Raw genomic sequence first — 25,192 nt, forward strand, 5'->3', positions numbered from 1 at the left:
TGCTAGGTCTGCAAAGTTCGTAGAAGAGCTTCTGTGAAGTTTGGAAGGTAGGAGATGAGGTACTGGCAGAACTGAAGCTGTGACACGAGTTGTGAGTCATGCTTGGGTAACTCAGTTGGTAGAGCACTTGCCGCAAAAGGCAAAGGTCCCGATTTCGAGTCTCGGTCTGGCACACAGTTTTAATCTGTCAGGGAGTTTCATATCAGCACACACTCCAATGCAGAGTGAAAAATCACATTCTGAACCACCATCCTTGGCTAGCCCATGCCACTGGACGCTGACTGCAACAAGGCAGCACTTTCAGCTGCTGTTTGAATGCTTATCAATAAACATATTGTTGTTTCTCACTGCCTGTATGAATCCATAATGGCCCAATATCAGGTTCTACATACCTGCTGCCTTGGCAAACATTCCTGCATCATCTTCCCAACCTGCAGTGAGGCCAGTAACCTGTTGAACCACCATGAGCCACTACATAGAGTTGGGGAGCTTAGAAACAGCTTTAATCACATCTGTGAGAGTGACAGTATCCAATGGAAACTACATTCCATATGGAGCTCAGCACCAAGCAGATCTGTAGCACATTTATCTGTTGGGTTAATTGTATACCTCAGTTTGCTTACTGAATTCAGAAAGTAATCTTTTAACCCATTTGCTGCTTCAGACATGCTCTTTGGATTCTGCGCTGAGGCAGCTGTTGCTATCGCTGTAATGCTTGCCCAATTCTGGTGCCTGTGCTGAGAGACAGCTCCATGGCTGATATGAAATAATTATAATCCGATTTTTAAAAACCGTTAGGTGAAAAAATGGTTTTTGCACATCTTGCAGTCTAATGTCTTCACCCAATAAATTACTGAATTTCTTTTCATTATCCCCCATACTTACTGTGCTGCATCAAATTAAGTAAAACATTGAACAAAATTTTGAAGGGTTCACTGAGGTAAAAGTGCATTACGTAAACTTTGCACGTGATTGATTTTACTTCATACATGACTGTGAATGAAATGTAGTTAAGATACTGAAATTTTATTTACAGTTGAGAGCAGAAGGATATTTCATTTCACTCTCAAGTTATGGGATCTCACATCCAAAGGACTGCAGCACATGATGCGGCCATTCATGTCCTTGCGCATTACGAATCATGTGGTCATAACAGCCATCATATTTCAATATATCAAAACAAGGTTTTTTGCAAATGATAACATGCAGTGAAGCTCATATATTGTATGAAAAATACTCAAAACCTTTTTATTCAGTGAGACAAGGAAGTAATACATCTGTGGCAGTGAGAGGTCAGTGGCTCAGGATGCATTCAGATGTCCATAGTACTGTAGGAAAATCCAAGGGGCATGCATATACACATCCACAACACCTGGGGAACAGCATAGCAGGATGTGTATACATGCCCACAGCAGCAAAATGTGTGTGTGTGTGTGTGTGTGTGTGTGTGTGTGTGTGTGTGTGTGTGTGCAAGAACGAGAAAGCAATGGTATGTTGTTAGACACAATGAAAAAAATGTAAATGAAAAACACACAAATACCTAAGGTAAGTCTTTCCGCTCCCGAGATTGGAATGACTCCTTACCCTCTCCCTTAAAACCCACATCCTTTTGCCTTTCCCTCTCCTTCCCTCTTTCCTGATGAAGCAACCTTTGGTAGCGAAAGCTTGAAATTCATGTGTGTATTTGTGTGTTTTTCATTGTGTCTATCAACGTACCATCACTTTCTCGTTTGGTAAGTTAACAGCATCTTTGTTTTTTATATATATATTTTTACACATGGAATGTTTCCCTCTAAATATGATGTAACTTACCAAATGAAAGCATTGGTATGTTGATAGAGACACTAACAAGCACAAACACACACACAAAATTCAAGCTTTCGCAACCCACGGGGTTGCTTCATCAGGAAAGAGGGAAGGAGAGGGAAAGACGAAAGGATGTGGGTTTTAAGGGAGAGGGTAAGGAGTCATTCCAATCCCAGGAGCAGAAAGACTTACCTTAGGGGGAAAAAGGGACAGGTGTACACTCGCACACACACACATATCCATCCGCACATATACAGACACAAGCAGACATATGTCTGTCTGTATATGTGCGGATGGATATGTGTGTGTGTGTGTGTGTGTGTGTGTGTGTGTATACCTGTCCCTTTTTCCCCCTAAGGTAAGTCTTTCCGCTCCCGGGATTGGAATGACTCCTTACCCTCTCCCTTAAAACCCACTTCCTTTCGTCTTCCCCTCTCCTTCCCTCTTTCCTGATGAAGCAACCTTGGGTAGCGAAAGCTTGAAATTCATGTGTGTATTTGTGTGTTTTTCATTGTGTCTATCAACATACCATCACTTTCTCGTTTGGTAAGTTAACAGCATCTTTGTTTTTTATGTATATATATTTTCACACATGGAATGTTTCCCTCTAAATATGATGTAACTTACCAAATGAAAGCATTGGTATGTTGATAGAGACACTAACAAGCACAAACACACACACAAAATTCAAGCTTTCGCAACACACGGTTGCTTCATCAGGAAAGAGGGAAGGAGAGGGAAAGACGAAAGGATGTGGGTTTTAAGGGAGAGGGTAAGGAGTCATTCCAATCCCGGGAGTGGAAAGACTTACCTTAGGGGGAAAAAGGGACAGGTATTCACTCGCACACACACACATATCCATCCGCACATATACAGACACAAGCAGACATATGTCTGTCTGTATATGTGCGGATGGATGTGTGTGTGTGTGTGTGTGTGTGTGTGTGTGTGTGTGTGTGTGTGTGTGTGTGTGTTGTTACCTGTCCCTTTTTCCCCCTAAGGTAAGTCTTTCCACTCCTGGGATTGGAATGACTCCTTACCCTCTCCCTTAAAACCCACATCCTTTCGTCTTTCCCTCTCCTTCCCTCTTTCCTGATGAAGCAACTGTGGGTTGCGAAAGCTTGAATTTCGTGTGTGTGTTTGTGTTTGTTAGTGTCTCTATCAACATACCAATGCTTTCATTTTGTAAGTTACATCATCTTTGTTTTTAGATATATTTTTCCCTCGTGGAATGTTTCCCTCTATCTTTATAAATATACTAGAAAAAGAACAATAACTTAAAAACTGGTCAAGTTTTATGTGCTGTACCATGAGTCAGTCAGCTGCAAGTAAGTGGTTAGCCAATAAAAATTATGTAAGTTAAAGTCATGAACTCTGCTTGCTAGCTGACTGAATATTCACCTATATCAGTGACAAGCAAATACACATTTTGCAACACAAATAGACGGTACACAAGTACTGATCCACATGATGAAAATGGAGCTTTATGTAACTCTGTTATATCTGCAATGAAACAATTATTTTTTTCAGGCATGGGAAGGAAAGTCCGCATCTGGCATTCTGTCACCTACACAGCCTGCAGGAAGAGCAAAGTCAGCTGTAGCACAGAGTGCTCAAAGTGTTAAGGAAACAGAAGAAATACTTAATGCCATACTACCTCCTCGGGAATGTGAGGAGAATGGCCAGCTTTGGAGACAGCAGGTTTGTTTCTGTAGCCGGATACGTTAATCTTTACATTTGTAATCAACAGTTTACAATATTCAGCACAAAAATTGCTTTCCTTCTTAAGTGACCTGTATTTCCAAACTGTAATGAACTTGTTAATTAGTACACATCTTTAATGTCTTGTAACTCAATGGTAACAAATTATTACATGAACATTTACTTAACTTAATTAATGTACTGATCAGAAATATTGGTTTGATGAAGATGTATTTCAGTATCTTGCAATGAACATTAGAATTTGTAAATGAAAAACATGCATAAGCAATATTTTCTTTTGTTGCATTTGTTTATCTTTCTCTTTTCTATGTATAGACTGGCAGTATATGACATGTAATATTAATTGTGTTATAGAATAAGAAACTAGAGTAATTACTGTATGTTTATACAGGGTGAGCTTTAATAAAACCAACAAATTGCAGGGATGGATTCCTGCCTGGAAAATTCCTGCCTGGAAATGGAAGAAAAAAGATCCCATGAACATGTGTCTGGAAATGTATTGTTGCCACAGTAGATGGCACTGATGAATGAAAGATTCTCTGACGACATGCCGTGTATTCCTTGTGTTTTGCAGGCTGTGTGACTGACACAGAATACTGTAAGCAACAGAATGGTTTGTCAGTAAAGAGGACTGATGACAGAAATCCTGTAGAGGGAAATATGCTGCTGATGATGCTTGCACTCATTGCTGGTGATAGGGATAGTAGTGTTTGTCATGCAAGATACACATAATCATACTTTGGCTTACCCCAAGTTGGTGGGCCACTTGCCTGGAGTTTGTTCTAGGGTTCATCTCAATATCCTGTCAAATCTGGTCTACACACAGTTCGCTGCCTCCCTTCACATTCGTCTGTCTGAAAGGACCCATGATCACACAAACATGAAAAAAGGGATTGAAATGTTGTGTGATGTGGTTGATGTCTGTGAGGGTACTTGTTTGTGTGTAGCTGTACTTCCTCTTGACCATTTGCACCTGCTTGGCCATACACAAACACCATCTCAGCTTGTTCCCAACATGAATACTGGACCATTCTGCTGCTTGAAGTATACTGAGTCAATCTCACAGTCTGCAACACACAAGGATCACACGGTATGTGAACAGAGGAACTTCCATTCATCAGCACCATCTTTCGTGACGACAAATTTCCAGACACATGTTCATATGACCTTTTTTCCTTGCTTTCCAGCCAGGAATCCATCCTTGCAGTCTGTCAGTTTTATTAATGTTCACCCTGTATAAAGTACATTGTAAACCTTTGTGCCCTGGACAAAAAAAGTGTAATAAAATTATATATGCAGGATGTATGCCCTCTCTAACTCTGGCACCTGCAAGAAGTATGGTAATGCTTATGTCACAAGGAAATGGTTCATACAAGGTTTGTTTGTCTTCAGTAAGCCCTATCTACTTATGCTACCAAAAATCATTTGAATGGTATATTCTAAAGTATACAATGGTCTCAAAGATTTTTAGAATAAGATTATAATATTTTAATGCACCAGAATAGCATATCTGATGAGGCAAATTCATTGATATAACTATCTTGGAGGTCTGCCAATACAATTGTGTTTGATATGGATTTTTTTTAGCCATTTGAATGATGTGTTAATACATATTTATGTCACTGTTCACAGAAAATAGAGGCAAGTGATGACATTGTGTTTATGCCCTTCACACTGCAGAGTGGAGTAAATTTTCAAGTGGTGAACTATTCAAACAGCTATAGAAACAGCACAAAAATTCCCACACTCAGTGTAATTTTATTCTGTGATTTCTTGTCATATTTGCCAAAAGGTTATTTTACTTAATCTTTATCATCAAGAAGCTCTGCTATTCTGATGGGAAAAAACTGTCATCCCATAGTTTTTGTAGATTTCAGAGTTTTCAAGTACAGTTTTAATTCATATGAATTCATATGAAATTGTTATGTTTGAGGCGGAACTATGGGCCTCATTGAAAAAGGGTGACCCAGCTGAATCATGCAATTTGACTCTTAGTCTGATCACGAGGTGTGGCCATTGCACGTGTTGATCACATAGGCTGATGTGAGGATCAGTGAACTGGAACATCTTAGGTGATTAGAAAGTTAGTAGACAGGAATACAATTAAATACTTAGCTTTAATTCAGCATCAGCGGTGAACGTCAATCTTGACTTTGTACAATAATATTTACAAGTTCAGTTACAGACTGAACTGTGAATACTTCTTTACAATTCTGATTGCTTCACACATATAGATCAATTGTCAATGCATAAACTGTATGTGGCGCCTGGCTAGGTCGTAGCTACTGACTTAGCTGAAGGCTATGCTAACTAGCATCTCTGCAATTGAGATCTCTGAAGCTATAACCAGTGAACCATTCCTATTACAGTTGGCTGTAGAACTGGGCAGTGTGCTAGCTTGTCTTGTAAGACCAGCTGAGTGGCGGCGCTTGGTTTGCTAGCATCGACAGTGGTGGCGTGTGGGTCCAATGTGTACTGACGGACAGTGGCTGATTTGAAGCCTACAAGCTAGCCAGTGTGGTGCCTTGCAGTGACACCACAAAAATACTGAGAAAACAACCATTTTTGTAGTTCAAATAACAGTAGATTTAACTTGCGCAACAGATATGTGCTTTTACTTGAGTCATGCCTGTGTGTACCAATAATATGTTGTAAGAACAATAATAGCAATAACAATAACCTGTTTTGAGGTGGACATCAGTGATGGAGGGATATAAAACAAGCTGTAATTCAATTATTAATTGAGAATGGCTGTATGTCTTAAATACTGCTTGTGTAAATATGGATTCCATGAGATACCAAAAGTATTGGGGAAGCATCCTTATCCGTGATCACTGAATTACCACCCACATTATCATTGTCAAAGAAAGAGGGCTGCCTGTGTGCAGGAGCCAATCTTTCAAGTCTTAGGGACCCATGACCGTAGCAGTCTGGTCCCTTCAATCCCACAAACCAACCAACCTTTCAAGTCTTGGTGAATGAGTGTATGCTGAGTGATTTCCATGTGGCATGAGACTACGATCTGGGAACACGGTGTCACCCAGGGCTCATAAAAGTATTTGATGTGGCTATCAGGTTTGGCATCTGGTAAGGAAGAACAAAACACAAAACTCTCAAAAACCTTGTCCTGAGGTGCCTCACTAATGAGATTACAACCAGTTGCAGGGGTATAACTGGTCAGTGAAACAGCAACTATAGCAAACAATAAGCATTTCCCTCTTCGAGAACAAACTGGCAGTACTGTACGATTAGCATGCTTCACACAAATGAATGGCTTCTATGTCACATTTTTTTAAAAAACTTAATGACATTCTGAATCACTGGTATCCTGGCTTTCCACTTCTAGATTCTACTGAATTTTCTCAGGCAGGCTCCTTATAAAGAAGAAATGCTTGTTAACTCATCTAAGTATCTTCATTAATGTATCAGCTTTTCAATTTCTTTCATGAAGAATTTTGTCATTATTTTTATATCTAGTCTCTATGTTTATCCCATTTTGATTCCTACAATACTTTGTGTCTTCCAAATATATTTGTTGAAATCCCTTCCCAAAATAATCATAGCTTCCAAAATTATCATTATTTTTACTTGCAGAGTCCAAAGTCTCCCCCTAAAACACTTTACAAATTTTATCTTTATCATTAGTTTCAGTTATAAATCTAGCCTTAAAACCTTGTAAAATATCAGTTTGTAATCGTGACAATTCTGGAATGGATGAGATGTAACCACACCTTGATATTCATTTTAATATTCCAATTTCTTTGATGTGCATCATACCATACAGGATATTCTTGGAATTGACATACATATCAAAATACATCCGTGTGAGAATGAAATCTGTTATATTGCTGGCATTTGACACTAGGACATTTGACGATGCATTTGAATGATTACTTTGATTTCATTTATGTAACTATTGAGGAAGACATTAGTGGTTAATGGATCAGTGAAAAAAAACCCACATGCAGCTGAAAACGAGGGCTTCACTTAGTTAAACCAAATGTTCAGTCATGATGTTCACCCTTTTAATCATTTGTACATAATCAAAATCATTTATTATATCCCTTGTATAGAGGGTACCATTCTTTGACATGGTGTTTATTGAACTTCAGTTCTAACAAGAAAAATGCATGTGCACTGTCATTGATATCTTACACTGTTTCCTCAATCACAGTGATTTCTGTTAATGCGGTAATTGCTCTAGTCTTTTAATCACTCCATCCTTAACTGAAAAAAGTCTCGTTGGCTACAAGCAGAGGCAATAGATGAGAGTACTGAAGTAGTCAGCTTGACTTTGTACCTCACAGAAGAAATTTAAATGTTTATTGTGGTCACTTACTTCAGAAACTACAACTGCTAGAGTAGAGAAATGGGCAAAAAAAATAGTACAGCAGTTGCTAAGCATTTAGTCCAAAAGATTCATGATAACATATGAGCAAAATTTTGGAAGCTATCTGCTGTCAGAATTTACATATTTGAAGCACACAGTAAGCAATGCATCAGTGGCCTCTTTCTAATATGACCTTCAGAGGGCTCTCTTGAAAGAGAGAAGTACACGTATCCACAGTATTACAGTTCCTGTTGAATCATTTCTAATCAAATTTTAGTTTGGCTCTTGTGAATGTGCAAAGAAGAGCAACAACATTGGTCCAGGAAAATTTTGAGTAATAAAGTAGTTTTACTGGTGTCATTAGTAGCCTGATGTAGGACTAACAGTGATTGGAATGAAGATTCATAGATTTGTGAATTTCAGTATTACTTTTAACTGCGTTGATTGACATAAAATAAAGTTCAATATGGTGGTACAGAGAAGTTTCCAGAAGTTTGATCATTCATATAATACAAATGTGCTTCACTGGAACAAGTCAGTAGGCAGATTCCTCCTTCATAGTTATACATAGGAGTGAAACAGATTACCAAAAGAAACCTTAAGTCCTGATTTTAGACACTTACAGTAATGCAGAAGAAGGCTGAAAATGTCTGGGTTAACAGTGAACAGAATTAATGAGATTAGTGGCATATACTCATCATCTAATCTGATTGTTCATGTGTGTAACAAATGTTGTATGAGGAATAAGTGCAACATCAGTTCATTTGATCATGGCGAGTTCATTGTTGTCCCACATATGGGACACGCCATCTCAAGGTCACGCAGGCACTAGACTTTTCATGTTTCAAAATGTTAAGGATGACAACAAGTGAGCAGGCACTCGATCTAGATCTACATCTTCAGTGCTGGGTACAAAATGTATCTCATCTAATTCATACCTATGCTCATGGCATACCTCATGACACAGAGATTAGCATGAGTGCAGGAATGCAGAATGGTTACCTGGACTGATGGATCATGTATACATTGGTACACCCTATTGCCAAAGAACAAGTCATTAAAAATTCTTGATGTGGTGCATCCCTTGTGCCAAGGAAATATAACACTCCATTTTCCCCATATCATGTTTGAAGGACTACAAGTAAGAGGGTATTTTCCCTCCATATCACTTGATCCAAATGATATGTAGCACATCTAGGACAGCACCTAGTTAGAAGCATGCATATTGGGCCCAAATTCAACACTTCATCTTGAAATGTGGGTGGCAGTTCAGTGGTCATGGATGGGAATGCCTCTCTAGTTCCTTTGGTACCTCGAGGAATCTATTCCATGATATGTTGCCACTGTCATCAAGAAAAAATGGTTTGTTACTTATAATCAGATACATGCCTTCCTTCAGTCAATTGTGAATGTAATAATAATATTTGTAACAATAATAGTGTAAGGAGTGTTCAAATTAAAAGGTATGAAATGTCATAACAACCAAACCTGTTGAAATCTGCATACTCCACTGTGGGATAATGTAGTGAGATATCTAGAGACATGAATGTAGTGTCCGGTGTGGTAGTGCAAATGCACAGGCATATGACATAGGAGAGAAGCATGCAAGTGTGTGTTCTGTCTATTTGATGTAGCAGTGCATGTTCACATTGCAAAATTCGATGATTAAGGAGCAGAAAGGTGTTATCAAATTTCCAAGAAGTCAGTGAGAAAGTGGAATGGACATTTTTGTGGAGGCCAGGAGTGCTTGAGTGATGACTAAGACAAGGACAGGCAAAGACGGTAATCATGGCCAACCTTATTGACAAGGTGAACAACCTCGTGAGAAGTGATTAGCGGGTCATAATGGAAATGTTGGCAGTGGTGGTGGGGCCAGTGTTGGAACTGTATGGACAGTTGTGCATGACAGGTTGGGTTACTGGAAAGTACACATGGAGTAGGTTCTGAAGAAGCTCAGTGAACCACAAAAGGAAATGTGCATGAGGTTAACACTGCAACACCTGTTCTGGTATGATGAAGACCCCCCTTTCCTGGAGTGGATTATCACCAATGGCAAGAGCAGGTGCCTTCACTTCGAGCAAGAGACAAAGTGGGACAGCATGCAATTGAAGCAAACGTCATCACCCCACCCCACAAAATTGAAAGCTGTGCTCTCAGTAGACAAGGTGAAACTCGGCATCATTTTCAACATCCAAGGTCTTCTACTAGTTGAATTCCTTGAGCATGGAAAAACCATTAATAGTGATGTGTATTATGAGACACTCCATAGCCTAGTTCTACTCCATGATAAAGCATATCCACGTGTGTCCAATGTCACACAATATATAATGGCCAAGTTCAAGTGTTAGGGGCTTTAGCATCTACCCTACTGCCTGGAAATGTTACGCTGTGACTTCCATGTGTTTCTTCCTCTACAAAAACATCTCAGAGGGAAGCACTTCAATTTGAACAACGAACTGAAAGAAACAATGGAGGACTGGCTCCAGTCATAGCCACAGGAATTCTGGGAACAGGGAATCCTTCACCTTATGAGTCTGTGGTATAGTTATGCTCAGGCCTCTGGTGAATACTTTTGAACAATGCCTTCAATTAGCAGTATTGTTTCATACAGTTTCATTCGAACACTCCTCATATTAACTTGTCTTTCAGGTGGACATCAGTAGTAGATAGGTTTAAAAGAAACTGAAATTCAGTTGTTAATTGAAAATGGCTGTACTTGGCAAGTAAATATTCTTGTACTGAGCTTTATACTTCTTCTTTTGTATTTTTTGTTTATTCCTAATGTATTTAATTTTTGGGGCCAGGTGACTGTTTAGCAGTCATTTTGTGAGAACCATCCCATCTCATTCTGCATCAGTAAGCAAATTAGGGACTGGACAAGAAGAAACAACATGCTGCATCAGCAAAAGATGTAATAACTTAAGATTTAGTTATTGAATGTTCGAGAGATGTGTCACGTAAGTTTACTTCAGTAGTATCAACAGAAATCAGAAATTTTATTTCTTATATTACTTCTCTGGAGTTATCCGCAGACAACAGTGCGTTGTAGCTGTTGAATCAATTGCAGTGTTAGAGAAACTGCAACAAAAATGAAGGTGAACCATGAACAGTAATCTTTACTGAGCAATAGAATGTGATTGAAATTTAGCATTTCCTGTCATATTAAATATGGTTGCTGAAGACAGGCACTAATCTTAGAATCCTTGCCATTCAACCATAAAATAAGGTGCTTAATATACTATGTAGCTAAGTAGTTAATAGATTATCTTTGTTACATGATCCCAGTATGAATACTGAACGTTTCTTGTGCTGTCAGAATAAGTCACAAGACACAGTTATTTCCCCATTTTGCCAGTCACTAAGTGTTTTGTCAAGAGTTTGGATGTGAATAACTTGTAATGAGATTTTAGTGTCAAACAACTCCGCAGGTCTCAAGCACACCAGCAACTCGCCTTGATGTTATAAACTTACAAGAACAGCTGGATATGTTATTACAACAGCGGCAGGCTCGTGAATCAGGAATATGTCCTGTTCGTCGAGAACTGTATTCACAGTGTTTTGGTATGTATATGAAATCAGACCTGTTTCCACAAATGTCTTAGAAATACAGACATTGTTAAGCTTCATTGAAATCTAATTTCTGTATTAACTGAAACACCACCATTGTCCAGATGAACTGATTCGACAAGTAACTATCAATTGTGCAGAACGTGGTCTGCTTCTGTTACGAGTGCGAGATGACATAAACATGACAATTGCTGCATACCAAACTCTCTATGAAAGCAGCATTGCCTTTGGCATGAGAAAAGCCTTGATGGTGAGTTTATATGTTCACAGGAGTGAAAGCTATACATAATAATTGAAATAATTTATTATAAAGAAACCAGTGCATATTTTCATGTCAGTAATTACCTACAGTAGGAGATATGTATTTGCAGTTTAGCGTCAAGATTAAACAAAAAGAAAACTATATCTCACTACAAAAGAGTGGTTGTTATATTCAGATAACTCTATATAGACTATAACTAAACTAATATCTACACATAAAAATATGGATGAGAGTCTTTATATAATCCTGCATTATAGAAGATTTAGAAACTGAGGGTGGAATAGATGTACTATGCATGTCTGAACATCATATAATCACAGATATGGAAAAGATAGATATAGATGGATATAAGCTTTCAGCACATGTAAGTAGAGACACTATGGAGAGAGGAAGAGTTGCCATATATGTTAAAATTATCATAGTGTTAAAAAATTATAAACTAAAAAAAATTTGTGTAGAGCAATGTACAGAACCATGTGTGTGAGCTTAAACTAAATAATGATACTTCTATAATTGTAGCTGTGTATAGGTCCCCACTGGGAAATTTTCAGCTACTCTTGAAAAATTGGATTCTTCATTGTGCTGTCAGTCATACAGAAGGAAGCAAATTATTGTTTGTGTGGATTTCAATGGAGATTTTCTGAAAGAGTCTGATAGAAAGCTTGACCTTGAAGTATTACTTTGTTCTTTCAATTTGATTGGGTTGTTAGGAGGAGGAGACCAAACAGCGAGGTCATCGGTCTCATTGGATTAGGGAAGAACGGAGATGGAAGTCGGCCATGCACTTTCAAAGGAACCATCCCGGCATTTGCCTGGAGCGATTTAGGGAAATCACGGCAAACCTAAATCAGGATGGCCGGTTGCGGGATTGAACCGTCGTCCTCCCGAATGCGAGTGCAGGGTGCTAACCACTGCGCCACCTTGCTCGGCTTCAATTTGACATCAGTTATTGATTTTCCTACTCAGGTAGTACAGGAAAGCAGCACACTGATAGGTAATGTTTTTATAGACCTTGATAAATTAAATCAAATTAAAACTTGTCTTGTTAAAAATGGTCTGTCATATCATATGACATAGCTCCATACAGTAATGAAAACAGTCCTCCAAGATAGTGTGTTCAGTTAATGATTTAACAATTGTAAATTTTAGGGAAAGCCTGAAACAGTTAGACTGGGGTGAGGTGTACGGGGAACCTGATGCTAATTTAAAATTTAACCTATTTCATGATACCTTTGTGAGTGTATTCGAAAAAGTGTCTCCCTAAGAAAACAGTGAGACATAATTACAACAAACCATCTAAAATGCCATGGCTTGCTAAAGGGATAAAAATATCTTGTAAACAGAAAAGGGAAATGTATCTTATAGCTAGAAGGAGTAATAATCCAGAAACAAACAAACATTATAAAACTACTGCACTGTATTAAGAAAAGTTATTAAAAACTCCAGGAATATGTGCACTATGTCTGAGATTAGCACATCTGACAATAAAATTAAAACGATTTAGAATATTGCCAAAAGGCAAACAGGGCAACTGAGAGCACAATAGACTGTATTTCTTTCAAACTCAATGAAAAGTTTGTTAACGCAAAGTCAGAAGTACAAAATATTTTTTGTAATCATTTTTAACATGTGTTGTAGAGAAAATAGGGTTCATTCATTCAAAAATGCAAGGCTGTATATGGAAGAGGCAATAACTATGACCGAGCGAAGTGGTGCAGAGGTTAGCACACTGGACTCGCATTTGGGAGGACGACAGTTCGATCCCGCGTCTGGCCATCCTGATTAGGTTTTCCATGATTTCCCAAAATTGCTTCAGGCAAACGCCGGGATGGTTCCTTTGACAGGGCACGTTATACTTCCTTCCCTAATCCGATGAGACTGATGACCTTGCTGTTTGATGTCTTCCCCAAAATCAACTCAACTCAAATCAATAACTATGCAATTTGATACAACTGAAATTCAACCCATCTCTCCTACTGAAATTAGGAAAATAATAAGTTCCCTCAAAAGTAAAAGCTCACATGGAATTGATGGTATTTCCAATAGAGTACTAAAAGCTTGTCCCCAACATATTCTCAGCCACAATGTAGTAGCTTACTGAAACAGTGCATTTTTCCAGATGGATTGAAATATGCTATTGTTAAACCATTGCATAAAAAAGGGGATAGGTCTGATGCTAATAACTACCCCCCAATCTCACTTCTAACAGCTTTATGCAAAATTTTTGAAAAAGTGATTTATTCAAAAGTAGCTTCATGTATTTGTAAAAATGAAGTACTAATGAAATGTCAGGTTGGTTTTCAGAAGAGGCTTTTGAGCAGAAAATGGTATATATGCTTTCACTGATTAAATATTAAATGCTCTGAATAAGCAAACATCACCCATTGGGATATTTTGTAATCTCTCAAAGGCTTTTGAATGTGTGACTTACAAAATTCTTCTAGATAAGGTTAAGTATTGCGGTATGAGTGGGACAATGCACAAATGGCTTAATTCATATTGAACTGGAAGAATGCAGATATTCTGCAAAAATCAGCAGAGTCCTGTAATTGCAGAGGTATCAAGAATGGTGTTCCATAGGGTTCAGTTTTGGGTCCCTTATTGTTCTCAATATGTATTAACGACTTGCCACTCTTATTCATGAAGATGCAAAGCTGGTTCTTTTTGCCGATGATACAAGTATGGTTACAACACCCAACAAACAAGAATCAGCTGAGGAAATTGTAAATTATATCATTCAGAAAATTATTAGGTGGTTCTGTGCAATGGACTCTCACTAAATTTTGAGAATAATACAGTATATACAATTCTGTACAGTGAATGGCATAACACCATTGATAAATATAGACTTTGCTAAGGCAGAATATTCAAAATTTCTGGGTGTGTGCATTGATGAGAAACAATATGGGAAGAAAAACATCGACAATCTGCTGAAATCTTTGAGTTCAGGTACTTATACTGCTAGTGTTATTAGAAATTTTAGCAATAAAAAAATAAGTAAATTAACGTACTATGCTTGTTTTTGTTCACTACCTTTGTATCTTATTTTGGGATAATTCAATGTTAAGGAAATAAGTGTTCATTGCACAAAAACATGTAATCAGTATGATAGCTGGATCCCAGCAAAGGTCATCTTGCACACATTTATTTACGGAGCTAAGGATATTCATGGTAGCTCCACAAAAAAAAAAAAAAAAAAAAAAAAAAAAATATATATATATATATATATATATATATTCAGTTATGAAATTTGTTATTAATAACCCATCCCAATTAAAAAATAATAGCAAAATGCATAGCTACACCACTAGAAGGAAGGATGATCTTCACTATTCTGGGTTAAATCTGATTTTGGAATGAATTATGCTGTCATAAATATCTTTGGTCATGTGCTAATATTGTATAAGGAATACCTATGTTACACAGATATGTTCCACATCATTACAAAATGTCCAATTCATGCTCTGTGGAACAAGTATTAATGTAATGTAATGTAGTCTAACACATACGGTTGTTATAATCATGCTGAATTTTTGCTACAAATGTGGCAGCAACATTTATTTATTTATTGTATCCATACACAAAATACATTTTATAGATCTTGGATAATCATATTTCAAGCACTGATAAGTACACAGTTTTTACTAAGCATTTAGTAAGTTATGATCTTTTTATAATGAAATTCTAGGCTTATTTTGTAGTAGACTGCAGTTTTTGTTTACATCATTTGTGCTATTTGTAATTGTAAATATAAGTGACAGTTATTTTAGATTCGGTAATTGCAGTGCACTTTAATTTACTGTAACACTGTTTGACTGTGAAACTCATAAAATCATTTATACTATAGTAACAGTTTTCTCTCAAGTAAATTTTGAGAGATTTTTTGAAAATATTTTTTGTTTCTTGTCATGGTTGTGTTATTTCTTGTTCTTTTGAGTATCGGGAGCATGCTTGAATTTTATCCAACACAGAACTTGTATGAGGGTATGCAGAGTAGTGTTAGGATCTTTAAATGCTGGCCACTTGATTCTACAGAATCCACCAGAAAAAATGTATACACACTTTAAGGAACGAAAAGTATTACTTATGTGTTTATTTTGTATTTAATAATTGAACACATGTATTGTGCAACCTTCAGTTTAGCACATGGTTACTTTAAGTGTTCAAAATGTTCACCGTTAGTGGCTATACACATAACAGAATGATGAGTGGTCGCCGCAACTACATCAGTCAGTGTTACAGTGACGATCACTGCACTTGTTGCTGTAATCTCCTGGCGAAGTTCCTCCAGCATGTATGGCTTACGTTGATAGACATTATCTTTCACAGTTCCCCATAAGTAAAAGTCCATAGGTGTTAGATCTGGCAACCATGGAGGGAACTCAATGGGCCCTCTTCATCCAATCCATTGCCCCCAGAAACTGTCATCCAGGAAAGCTCATACAGCTAGGTGCTATTGTGGTGGTGCCCCATCCTATTGGTAGAAGACCTCTTCATCAGCTACATAAAGTGTATGTATACCTGGAAAAATTGATGTGCATGACATTTCCAGGTACACTTCTCCAGTGACAGTAGCATCAAAGAAAATGGGTCATACTATGCCCCTAGATGATAATCCACACCACACATGAACCCCTGGTAGATTGACTGCTTTATCTACATAAACATACGAATTTTCTGCCCAGTACGCACTGTTATGTCGATTCATGGTTCCATCAAGTTTAAATTGTGCCTTGTCACTCCACACTACCTTCATCACAAATTGTTTGTCATCAGTTACCATTTGCTGATACCAATCGCAAAATTGCATTCGGCAATCAGGATCATCATCACTAATTGCGTGCAGTAATTGTGGAATGTAAACTTTCCACTTTGCAGCTTTCAGAATTCTTTGTACACTTGCACTGCTAACCCTCACTTCATGTGCACATTGCTTAGCAGACTTCTGTGGAGAATTAACAAACATTTCCCATGTGAGAGCCAACAAAGCAGGACTTGTAGCTGTATGCTGTCTTCCTGATCTTCCTTTGTGAATATCACAAATTGTTCCATGCAATTCAGACTTGTCAATGACACGTCTAATTGTTAGGCGGGTTGGCGGTTCTGTTTCAAACTCTAGCCTCCTCTGACGTTGCACTTCAGCGGCATTATCAAACTTGAAAAACCACTTCACAATACATTTTCATTGCTCGAAAGTCAAGCGTCCTCCAGCAATCTTGTTTTCGCAATACTAACTCAGTACTAACATCTGTTGAGCCAAAGACCATACTACAACACACTCGTAACTCAAATCGAACGACAATATCGATATCTCGATATATAAGGTTGGCTATCATCCTTATCACTCTTTTTTTCTAACTTTAAAATTCTATTAATGTTTGTTTTAAGGTACCTCCCTATCAAACTATGTCATAACTTAATCCTGAATGGGTTAGTGAGCATTTTATCATCTTCATAATATTTGTTTTTTTTAGATAGCTGAGTCTGAGCAGTACATATAGGTATGAGCTGATTTTCCCTCTTATATAATCAATGTGTTTATCTCAGTTTACATTATCATTGATTGTTGTTCCAAGGAATTTTGTTATCTGGAGTTTTCTGTTATGCACTGATCAGTGCAAATATTGATGTCTTCACTACAAAGTTTTTTTAGTTTGAAATTTACACAGAGTATTTTAGTGATATTGTTACACAAATTTAATTCAGTAAAGCTTTGAATAGCATTATTTATTTCTACGTTAGCTTTTATTTCTAAATTTTCTATGTCTTTATCCATGAACAGTATAGTTGCAACATATGCATAAATAACTATTTTACCACAATTAATAATGTTTTGAAGTGATCTCTATGTATAAAAGGCAATATTCTGACTGAGTGATGACTCCTCATCGCCCAGCCGAATCCACTTAGGATAGAAACTTGCAATTAGCAGAAGGTATGGATCATATACTGTATATGTCATTTAAGAAAGGGTTTTTTTGAAATTCCAACCGTATGGAGGTGAAGTAGGCGTTGAAGGATTTTTTTGAGAAGTGTGGCTTTCAAGGCAATTTTGGAGGTAGACCTAAGAAAATGGATATTTGGTTTCTTAGTCAGAAATAAAGAAATATATGTGTTTCAGAATTTTTGGAAATTTAACCCTATGGGAGTGAAATAAAAGGTTGAAAATATATCATTGTTTAGAACTATTAATATATTTTTCAAGCTACATCTTTGAACATTAGTATTTGAGTTCTCAGTTACAAATAAAAAACATGTGTTTCAGTATTTTTGGAAATTTAACCCGTAAGGGGGTAAAATAGGGGATGAGATTTTTTATGAAAATATTTTATTATGAAAGTATTTTTTAAGCTAAATCTATGACAATTTAAATTTGGCTCCTCAGTTAAAAATTAAAAAAAAATACCTTTCACTGCTTTTGCAAATTCAGTGCCTATGGGGATGAAACAGGGGATAAAAGTTTTTATGAAAATATTTCATTATGCAAGCATTTTTGAAGCTAAATCTAAAGAAAATTGTATTTGGCTTCTCTGTTAGAAATAAAACATACATATCTTACTGTTTTTTGGAAATTCAAACCCTAAGGGGGTGAAATAGAAGGTGAAATGTTTTATGAAAATATTTCATTGCGAAATCAATTTTAAAGCTATCTTTGAAAACTGTTATCTGACTTCTCAGAGATGAAAACTTGTGTGTGTCTGTTTTTGGAAATTCAACCCCTAAGGGGTGAAGTAAGGTCAGACTGATTCGTTGACTCATCATCACCCAGCCCAAACTGCTAAGAATAGAAATTAGGTGTTTGGAGGTTGTGGATGTTATGTGTAGGCATTATTTAAGAAGGGATTGTCCAAAATTGTACTCCTAGAGGGATTCCTAATGAAATGAAAGCCTTTTTGAAAGTATGTCACTGTTAGGGAATTTTTTAACTAGTACTATGAAAACTGGTATTTGCTTTCACACTCAGAAAATAAAAAAAAAGATCTGTTTCAGCATTTATGGAAATTCGATGACTAAGGGGATAAAATAGTGGATGAAGGCTTTTTTGAAAATAATTAATTGCTAAAGGATTTTTAAGGCTACATCTATGACAGTTGGCATTTGACTTCTCAGATAGAAATTTAAAAAAAATGAGTGTTTCAGTGTTTCTCAGCTGCTAAAGGAGTGCAATAGAGGATGAAAATTTTAAGAAAATTACGATAAATTAAAAAAAAAAATTACAGCTAAATTTATGAAAATTGGAAATCACTTCTCAGTTAGATATAAATAAATATTTGTTAGGGGCTGAAAGCTGCTATCAAAATATTTTCACAAGAATGCAAAAGGCACGATTAACAAAAACCTTGGACTCCAGTGACCAGAATTGCTTTTTGGTCGAAAGTACATTCGGAAAAGACCATGCTCATATGGCATTAATTTATGTGAAAAGCTTAGGAGGTGTTGCAATTTGTGAACAACATAAAAATGAAAACAAAGAGAAAAAAATCTTTGTAGGTCATACATTCTACATGAGCGAAGAGCGAACTAGCGGATGCTAACCTAGTTTGTGTATAAATTGAAAAATCAATGGACCAAATTACCCCTTTGAAACAGAGAAGTTTATAGTTCATGCTTCAGATGTTATTTTCTCTTCTGTCATTCTTGTGCTTTCTGTATATTGTTTTCTCTTCCTTTGTCAGGTGTGATAGGATCCAGTCCACTGCAGTCCCTCTTGTACCACATACTCCTAATTCCCCTACTAAAGTTTTGTGCTGTACATAGTCACATGCCTTCATTAAATCTGTAAATACTCCTACATATTTACTTGTAGGGTCTAAGTTGGTTATGACATTCTTGATGAGATTGATGCTAGAATCTGTGGAGCATTTGCCTTTCTGGTAGCCAAACTGGTTAGTGAGAAGTGCAGTGAGTCTCTTTGCATAAGCTATTCAAATATTTTTGATATAACTGGTAGAAGAGCTATAGATCTACAGTTTTCTGGTTTGTATTTGTTTCCCTTTTTATGTATTGGTTTTATCAATGCTGTCTTGAAGCAACCTGGAAAAATTCGTTCCTAGAATGATGTGTTCGTTAGTTGTGTAAGAGGTTTCTTGAGTTCCTGTCAGATAGCCTTAAGCCACACTGCTGAATGTGATATGCTCCTCCTAAATTTATATCATTTGATGCAGACTGTATTCTTTCTAACTAGAGTACAGGCGAACAGTAGCACAACTTTTGATGTACAGGGTGTTTCAAAATGAACATACTGATTATAAGGCGTTGTAGCATTTATCACGTTCAACTTACAATTGTAAATAATACACCAAATGAAAGAGCAACTCAAACAGTTTTGTTTGTATACTTGTGCGCACTGGAAAGAGTATGAAATGACAAAGAGTGACTGAAAAATGTGTTGAATGAATGTGAGTCTTTCTCGCTTAACCCCAAGAAATATTCCTGGGGGAAGTTTATGGGCCTTTCTTTTTTGGTGAATCAACTGTAACTGATGTTTCTTATCTTGATGTGCTACAGCTATGGCACGTGCCTCAATGGGAAGAAGCTGAACAACATAACTCTACTTGGGAGCAAGATGGTGCACCACCTCACTGGCATAACTCAGTATGCGACTGGTTAAATGACATTGAATCCGACCGGTGGTTTGGGCACAAGAAGCCGGTTGACACAGCATTTTATGCATGACTTCAATGTTCACACAAGATCTGATGCAATCATGTGTATGCGCCTTTGATACCAGCTGATCTATCCGACTTAGAAATAGTGTTATTGCAACAGTTACTCCTGACTCATTGAGCAATGTTTCGGAACAACTCACCTATCGACTTGATGTGTGATCGGTGTTTATACTGAATAATTGTAAGAAAAACTGTTTGTGTTTCTCTTCCATTTGGTGTATTATTTATAATTATAAGGTGAATATAATATGTGCTACAAAGCCTTGAAACCCTCATATTCATTTTGAAATACTCTGTGATTACAAATCATTTATAACTGTTAATCCAGTGGCAGCACAGACTTTTTGAAACCTCATTAACCCTTTCGTGAGCCATGGGAAACATGCTTCCCACTACAATGAACTCACTCCTAGTCCCGTGGGATTCACAGTTCCCACCTCTGTGTGGTGCTACCACCTAGTGAACAGTGTATGGTACTCAGAAGTACCCGCCGTTTTTGCTGTACCTTTGCGCAGAGGCATTGTATAGCTGAGTGTTGCTCTGAAGAGGAGCCTTTCAGTGCTGTTTGCATGACATTTTGTGATTTTTTCCTCAAAGCTATAGCATAAGGTAAATAGTTTTGATTTTTGCTATGGTGTCTTATTATTTGGTGTTCCCTGTTTGTTGTAAAATGTGTTTTACTTACATTACTTGTGGACTTTACTTGTAGTATCCTTCCCACCGTGTCTTTGGTAGCCCATTGTTTTGCGTCTCTAGAACAAATATTTCTATATTTTACCACATTTATTTGACATTTTTGACGTAGTGGGTTTCAGAAATAATGCACAGATCATTATGTTACTAAAGAATGTCAAGTTTACCATACCAAACCAAGTGCTTGCTTCTGTTGAATCTCTCATAGTATTTTTTACACTCCCCAGTTCTCTATTTCGTGGCATTGCTTTCCTTTCAGATGTCTCATTTCCTAGACCTCAACAATCTCAAACATGTTGACGAAATTTGCAATATATTATTTTCATTACCTAATGAATGTGATTCAGAAACTGAAGGAGTTGACGGTTCTGCAGATGAACTGAATGTTCTAGATAACACCGTCACCAGTGCTTCAAGGCATGTTTCTGTGGAACAAGACATTTATGGTGATGAACATGACAGTGAATTATTCGTGCTTCCGGCTGTTGCCAGTAGTGATGCGTTGGACAGTGAAAGTGAAGAAGAATGGAATGGCGACTGTTCTTACTTCAACAATGTAAAGAACAACTTTGAAACACGAATGGAAGGAAAACCAAAAGTTCTCTGTAGTGCCAATGATCGGGAGCTCACTTATTTCTCTAAGTTCTTTGATGATGATGTTTTCACTCTCATTGTAAATGAAACAAACTTGTATGCAAAACAAAATCGTGGTAGTAGATATCCGTCAAAAACCTGGGTGGACACAATTACTCAAGAAATGAGAGCTTATGTAGAATGTCTTATTGTAATGAGAATTCATAAACTTCCTGCTCTCTCTGACTTCTGGAGTTCAGATCCTATACTAAAAGTAGAGCCAATTGCTAATGCAATGACAAGTAAAAGATTTAAAAAGATTGTAGAGAATGTTCACTGTAATAACAACGAAACTGCAAAGCCAAGAAATCATCCAGAATATGATAAATGCATAAATTATGGCCATTGATTGAAAAGCTTTTGCAGAGCTGTAAGAATAATTGTGAGCCCTCATCATTTATGTCAGTGGATTAATCGATGATTCCTTTCAAAGGACAATCATCTATGAAACAGTATATGCCAATGAAGCCAGTGAAACGAGGCTACAAAGTGTGGTGCTTGTCAGATTCACTCACTGGATACATAATTGACTTTGATGTTTACAAAGTCAAGTATAGGCAGATAGTGACTTGATGTTGGGTGAAAGGGTTGTAGTAGATCTAACAAAGGAAATAAATAATAAAAATAATGTAGTTGCATTTGACAGATTCTTCACCGCCATGAAATTGGTGTCAACACTTTTGAAGAAGGGTGTGTATGGATGTGCAACAGTGAAGACCAGCAGGAAAGATTTACCCAAATTTATGAAGGAAAACATAAAATTGGAATGAGGAGAATTCCAGTTTGAAACAAAAAGGAGCCATTTCTGCAGTAAAATGGATGAATAACCATCCAGTCACTTTCCTTTCCTCAATTGATGACCCAAGAGAAACAGCCACAGTGGAAAGGAAAAACAAGGATGGTTCTAGTACAGAGATTTCTTGTCCTGAAGTTGTGGCAGAATACAACAAAATAATGGGTGGTGTCAATAAGTTTGTTCAAGTACGAGAAAGGTATGCTATTGGCAGACGTTCTGTAAAATGGTGGCACAGAATATTTTATTTCCTGGTCGATGTTACTGTAGTGAACAGTTTTATCCTGTGGAAAATAAGTAAAAGAGAAAGTGGACAGCATGATCAGCTCACATACAGGATCCATCTAGCCAGACAATTGATCACTGGCTTCTCATCACGAAAAAGCCGTGGACAGAAACCTGTCTTTCTGGGGAAAAGGGGTAAAGTACCAGAAGATGTTCGTCATATGGTTGTAGGGGAGCCTCAACCCATTTTAGGAGAAACCTACTGAAGGTGCCGTCATTGTAGTACCAAAGCTGCGGAAAAGAGCACTCGCTGTGTTTGTACGTATTGTCAAATACCACTTTGCATAGACCCATGTTTCAGAAAATTTCATGGCAAGTAATTGTGAAGAATCATTGTAACAAGACAAGTAAATTTTTCAAATAAATATGACATATATTTAAAAAGTTGTTTTGTCATTTAACTCCAAGGAAGGGCAGTGGGAAGAATACTTCCCACCTTGTTGTGTGACCACACTTTCACAGTTGGAGCAAATTTGATATTCTGTATGATAAATATACCTATCTGTTAACTACCATCAGCTCTCCATTCATTAAAAAAATTGCTCAATAATTTTGCCCACGAAAGGGTTAAAGGATAAGAGTGGCAGGATATTTATAGTGCTGATAACATAGGAAATAAATATAATGCTTTCCTCAGTGTATTTCTCTTGCTCTCCAAAAATTACTTTCAATTAGAACTCAGAACTTAAAGAGCAGATACTAAATGCACCACACATACACAGACACACAATTATGACATATTTCAACACTTTGTGGTCCTTTTTATCATCATTATCATTAAGCACACTCTCTGACTTGAGGTTCATTCAGATAAAACTGTCAATGTACCTCTGATTATGAAGTACTGCTACTACTATTACTACTACTACTACTGCTACTAGTACTACATACAAACATTATGTAGACACTAAATTATGTTGCGAACCCTGGAGCAGTCAAAAGCAACAAAGGCATGCTTTGTGCATTGGGCCCATATGGAAATGAATTACATGATAAATTGGTGAGCCAGCTGTTCATGTATACAGTATGGGCCTACAGATATAAACCAAACTAGTTTACCACAAGATCAACAGACGTCAGAAGCATCAATTTCAAAATTGATGACAGTATGCTTTCGGCCCTTATGGTTCACAACACCTCATGCAAGGGTTACAACATACATCACTGGGGTACATCCAAAGTTACTTCTATATCTGTCAGTGACTCTCCATCGAAGATAACTTGCTGCATCCTCCCTACCAAGAAATCCTAACTTTTGATAATAGGCATCATATGTACAGGGCTATTACAAATGATTGAAGCGATTTCATAAATTCACTGTAGCTCCATTCATTGACATATGGTCACGACACACTACAGATATGTAGAAAAACTCATAAAGTTTTGTTCAGCTGAAGCCGCACTTCAGGTTTCTGCCGCCAGAGCGCTCGAGAGCGCAGTGAGACAAAATGGCGACAGGAGCCGAGAAAGCGTATGTTGTTCTTGAAATGCACTCACATCAGTCAGTCATAACAGTGCAACGACACTTCACGACGAAGTTCAACAAAGATCCACCAACTGCTAACTCCATTCGGCGATGGTATGCGCAGTTTAAAGCTTCTGGATGCCTCATTAAGGGGAAATCAACGGGTCAGCCTGCAGTGAGCGAAGAAACGGTTGAACGCGTGCAGGCAAGTTTCACGCGTAGCCCGCGGAAGTCGACGAATAAAGCAAGCAGGGAGCTAAACATACCACAGGATGGTGCTCCACCGCACTTCCATCATGATGTTCGGCATTTCTTAAACAAGAGATTGGTAAACCGATGGATTGGTCGTGGTGGAGATCATGATCAGCAATTCATGTCATGGCCTCCATGCTCTCCCGACTTAACCCCATGCAATTTCTTTCTGTGGGGTTATGTGAAAGATTCAGTGTTTAAACCTCCTCCCAAGAAACGTGCCAGGACTGTGAGCTCGCATCAACGATGCTTTCGAACTCATTGATGGGGACATGCTGCGCCGAGTGTGGGAGGAACTTGATTATCGACTTGATGTCTGCCAAATCACTAAAGGGGCACATATCGAATATTTGTGAATGCCTAAAAAAACTTTTTGAGTTTTTGTATGTGTGTGCAAAGCATTGTGAAAATATCTCAAATAATAAAGTTATTGTAGAGCTGTGAAATCGCTTCAATCATTTGTAATAACCTTGTATGGTATTGATTCAAATGATTATCGGAAATCAAGGGATACTGCATCTCTCTGACTGCCTTGATCCAAAGCATTCAGTATGTCATGCGAGAAAAATGCAACTTGGGTTTCACATCACTGATGTGTGTAGAATCCATGCTGGTGGCATGGATGATATTATTCTGATTGAGATTCCTCATTGTGTTTGAGTTCAGAATATGTTCTAAGATTCTACAACAAATAGATCTCATGTATACTGGATGG

General features: G+C 37.5%; 1 protein-coding gene across 1 annotated transcript in view; it reads left to right on the forward strand.

Annotated features, from left to right (window-relative positions):
- LOC124545128 (33 kDa inner dynein arm light chain, axonemal) overlaps window positions 1-25,192 on the forward strand; it is a 55,330-nt gene that overhangs the window by 25,791 nt on the left and 4,347 nt on the right. Inside the window, exons 2-4 of the mRNA XM_047123954.1 lie at window positions 3,337-3,507; window positions 11,287-11,419; window positions 11,530-11,675. Of these exons, the coding sequence (XP_046979910.1) occupies window positions 3,337-3,507; window positions 11,287-11,419; window positions 11,530-11,675 (450 nt within the window). The remainder of the gene's footprint in view (window positions 1-3,336; window positions 3,508-11,286; window positions 11,420-11,529; window positions 11,676-25,192) is intronic.

The sequence above is a fragment of the Schistocerca americana genome, chromosome 1 (genome assembly GCF_021461395.2).
Source record: "Schistocerca americana isolate TAMUIC-IGC-003095 chromosome 1, iqSchAmer2.1, whole genome shotgun sequence".
Classification (NCBI taxonomy): Eukaryota; Metazoa; Arthropoda; class Insecta; order Orthoptera; family Acrididae; genus Schistocerca; species Schistocerca americana.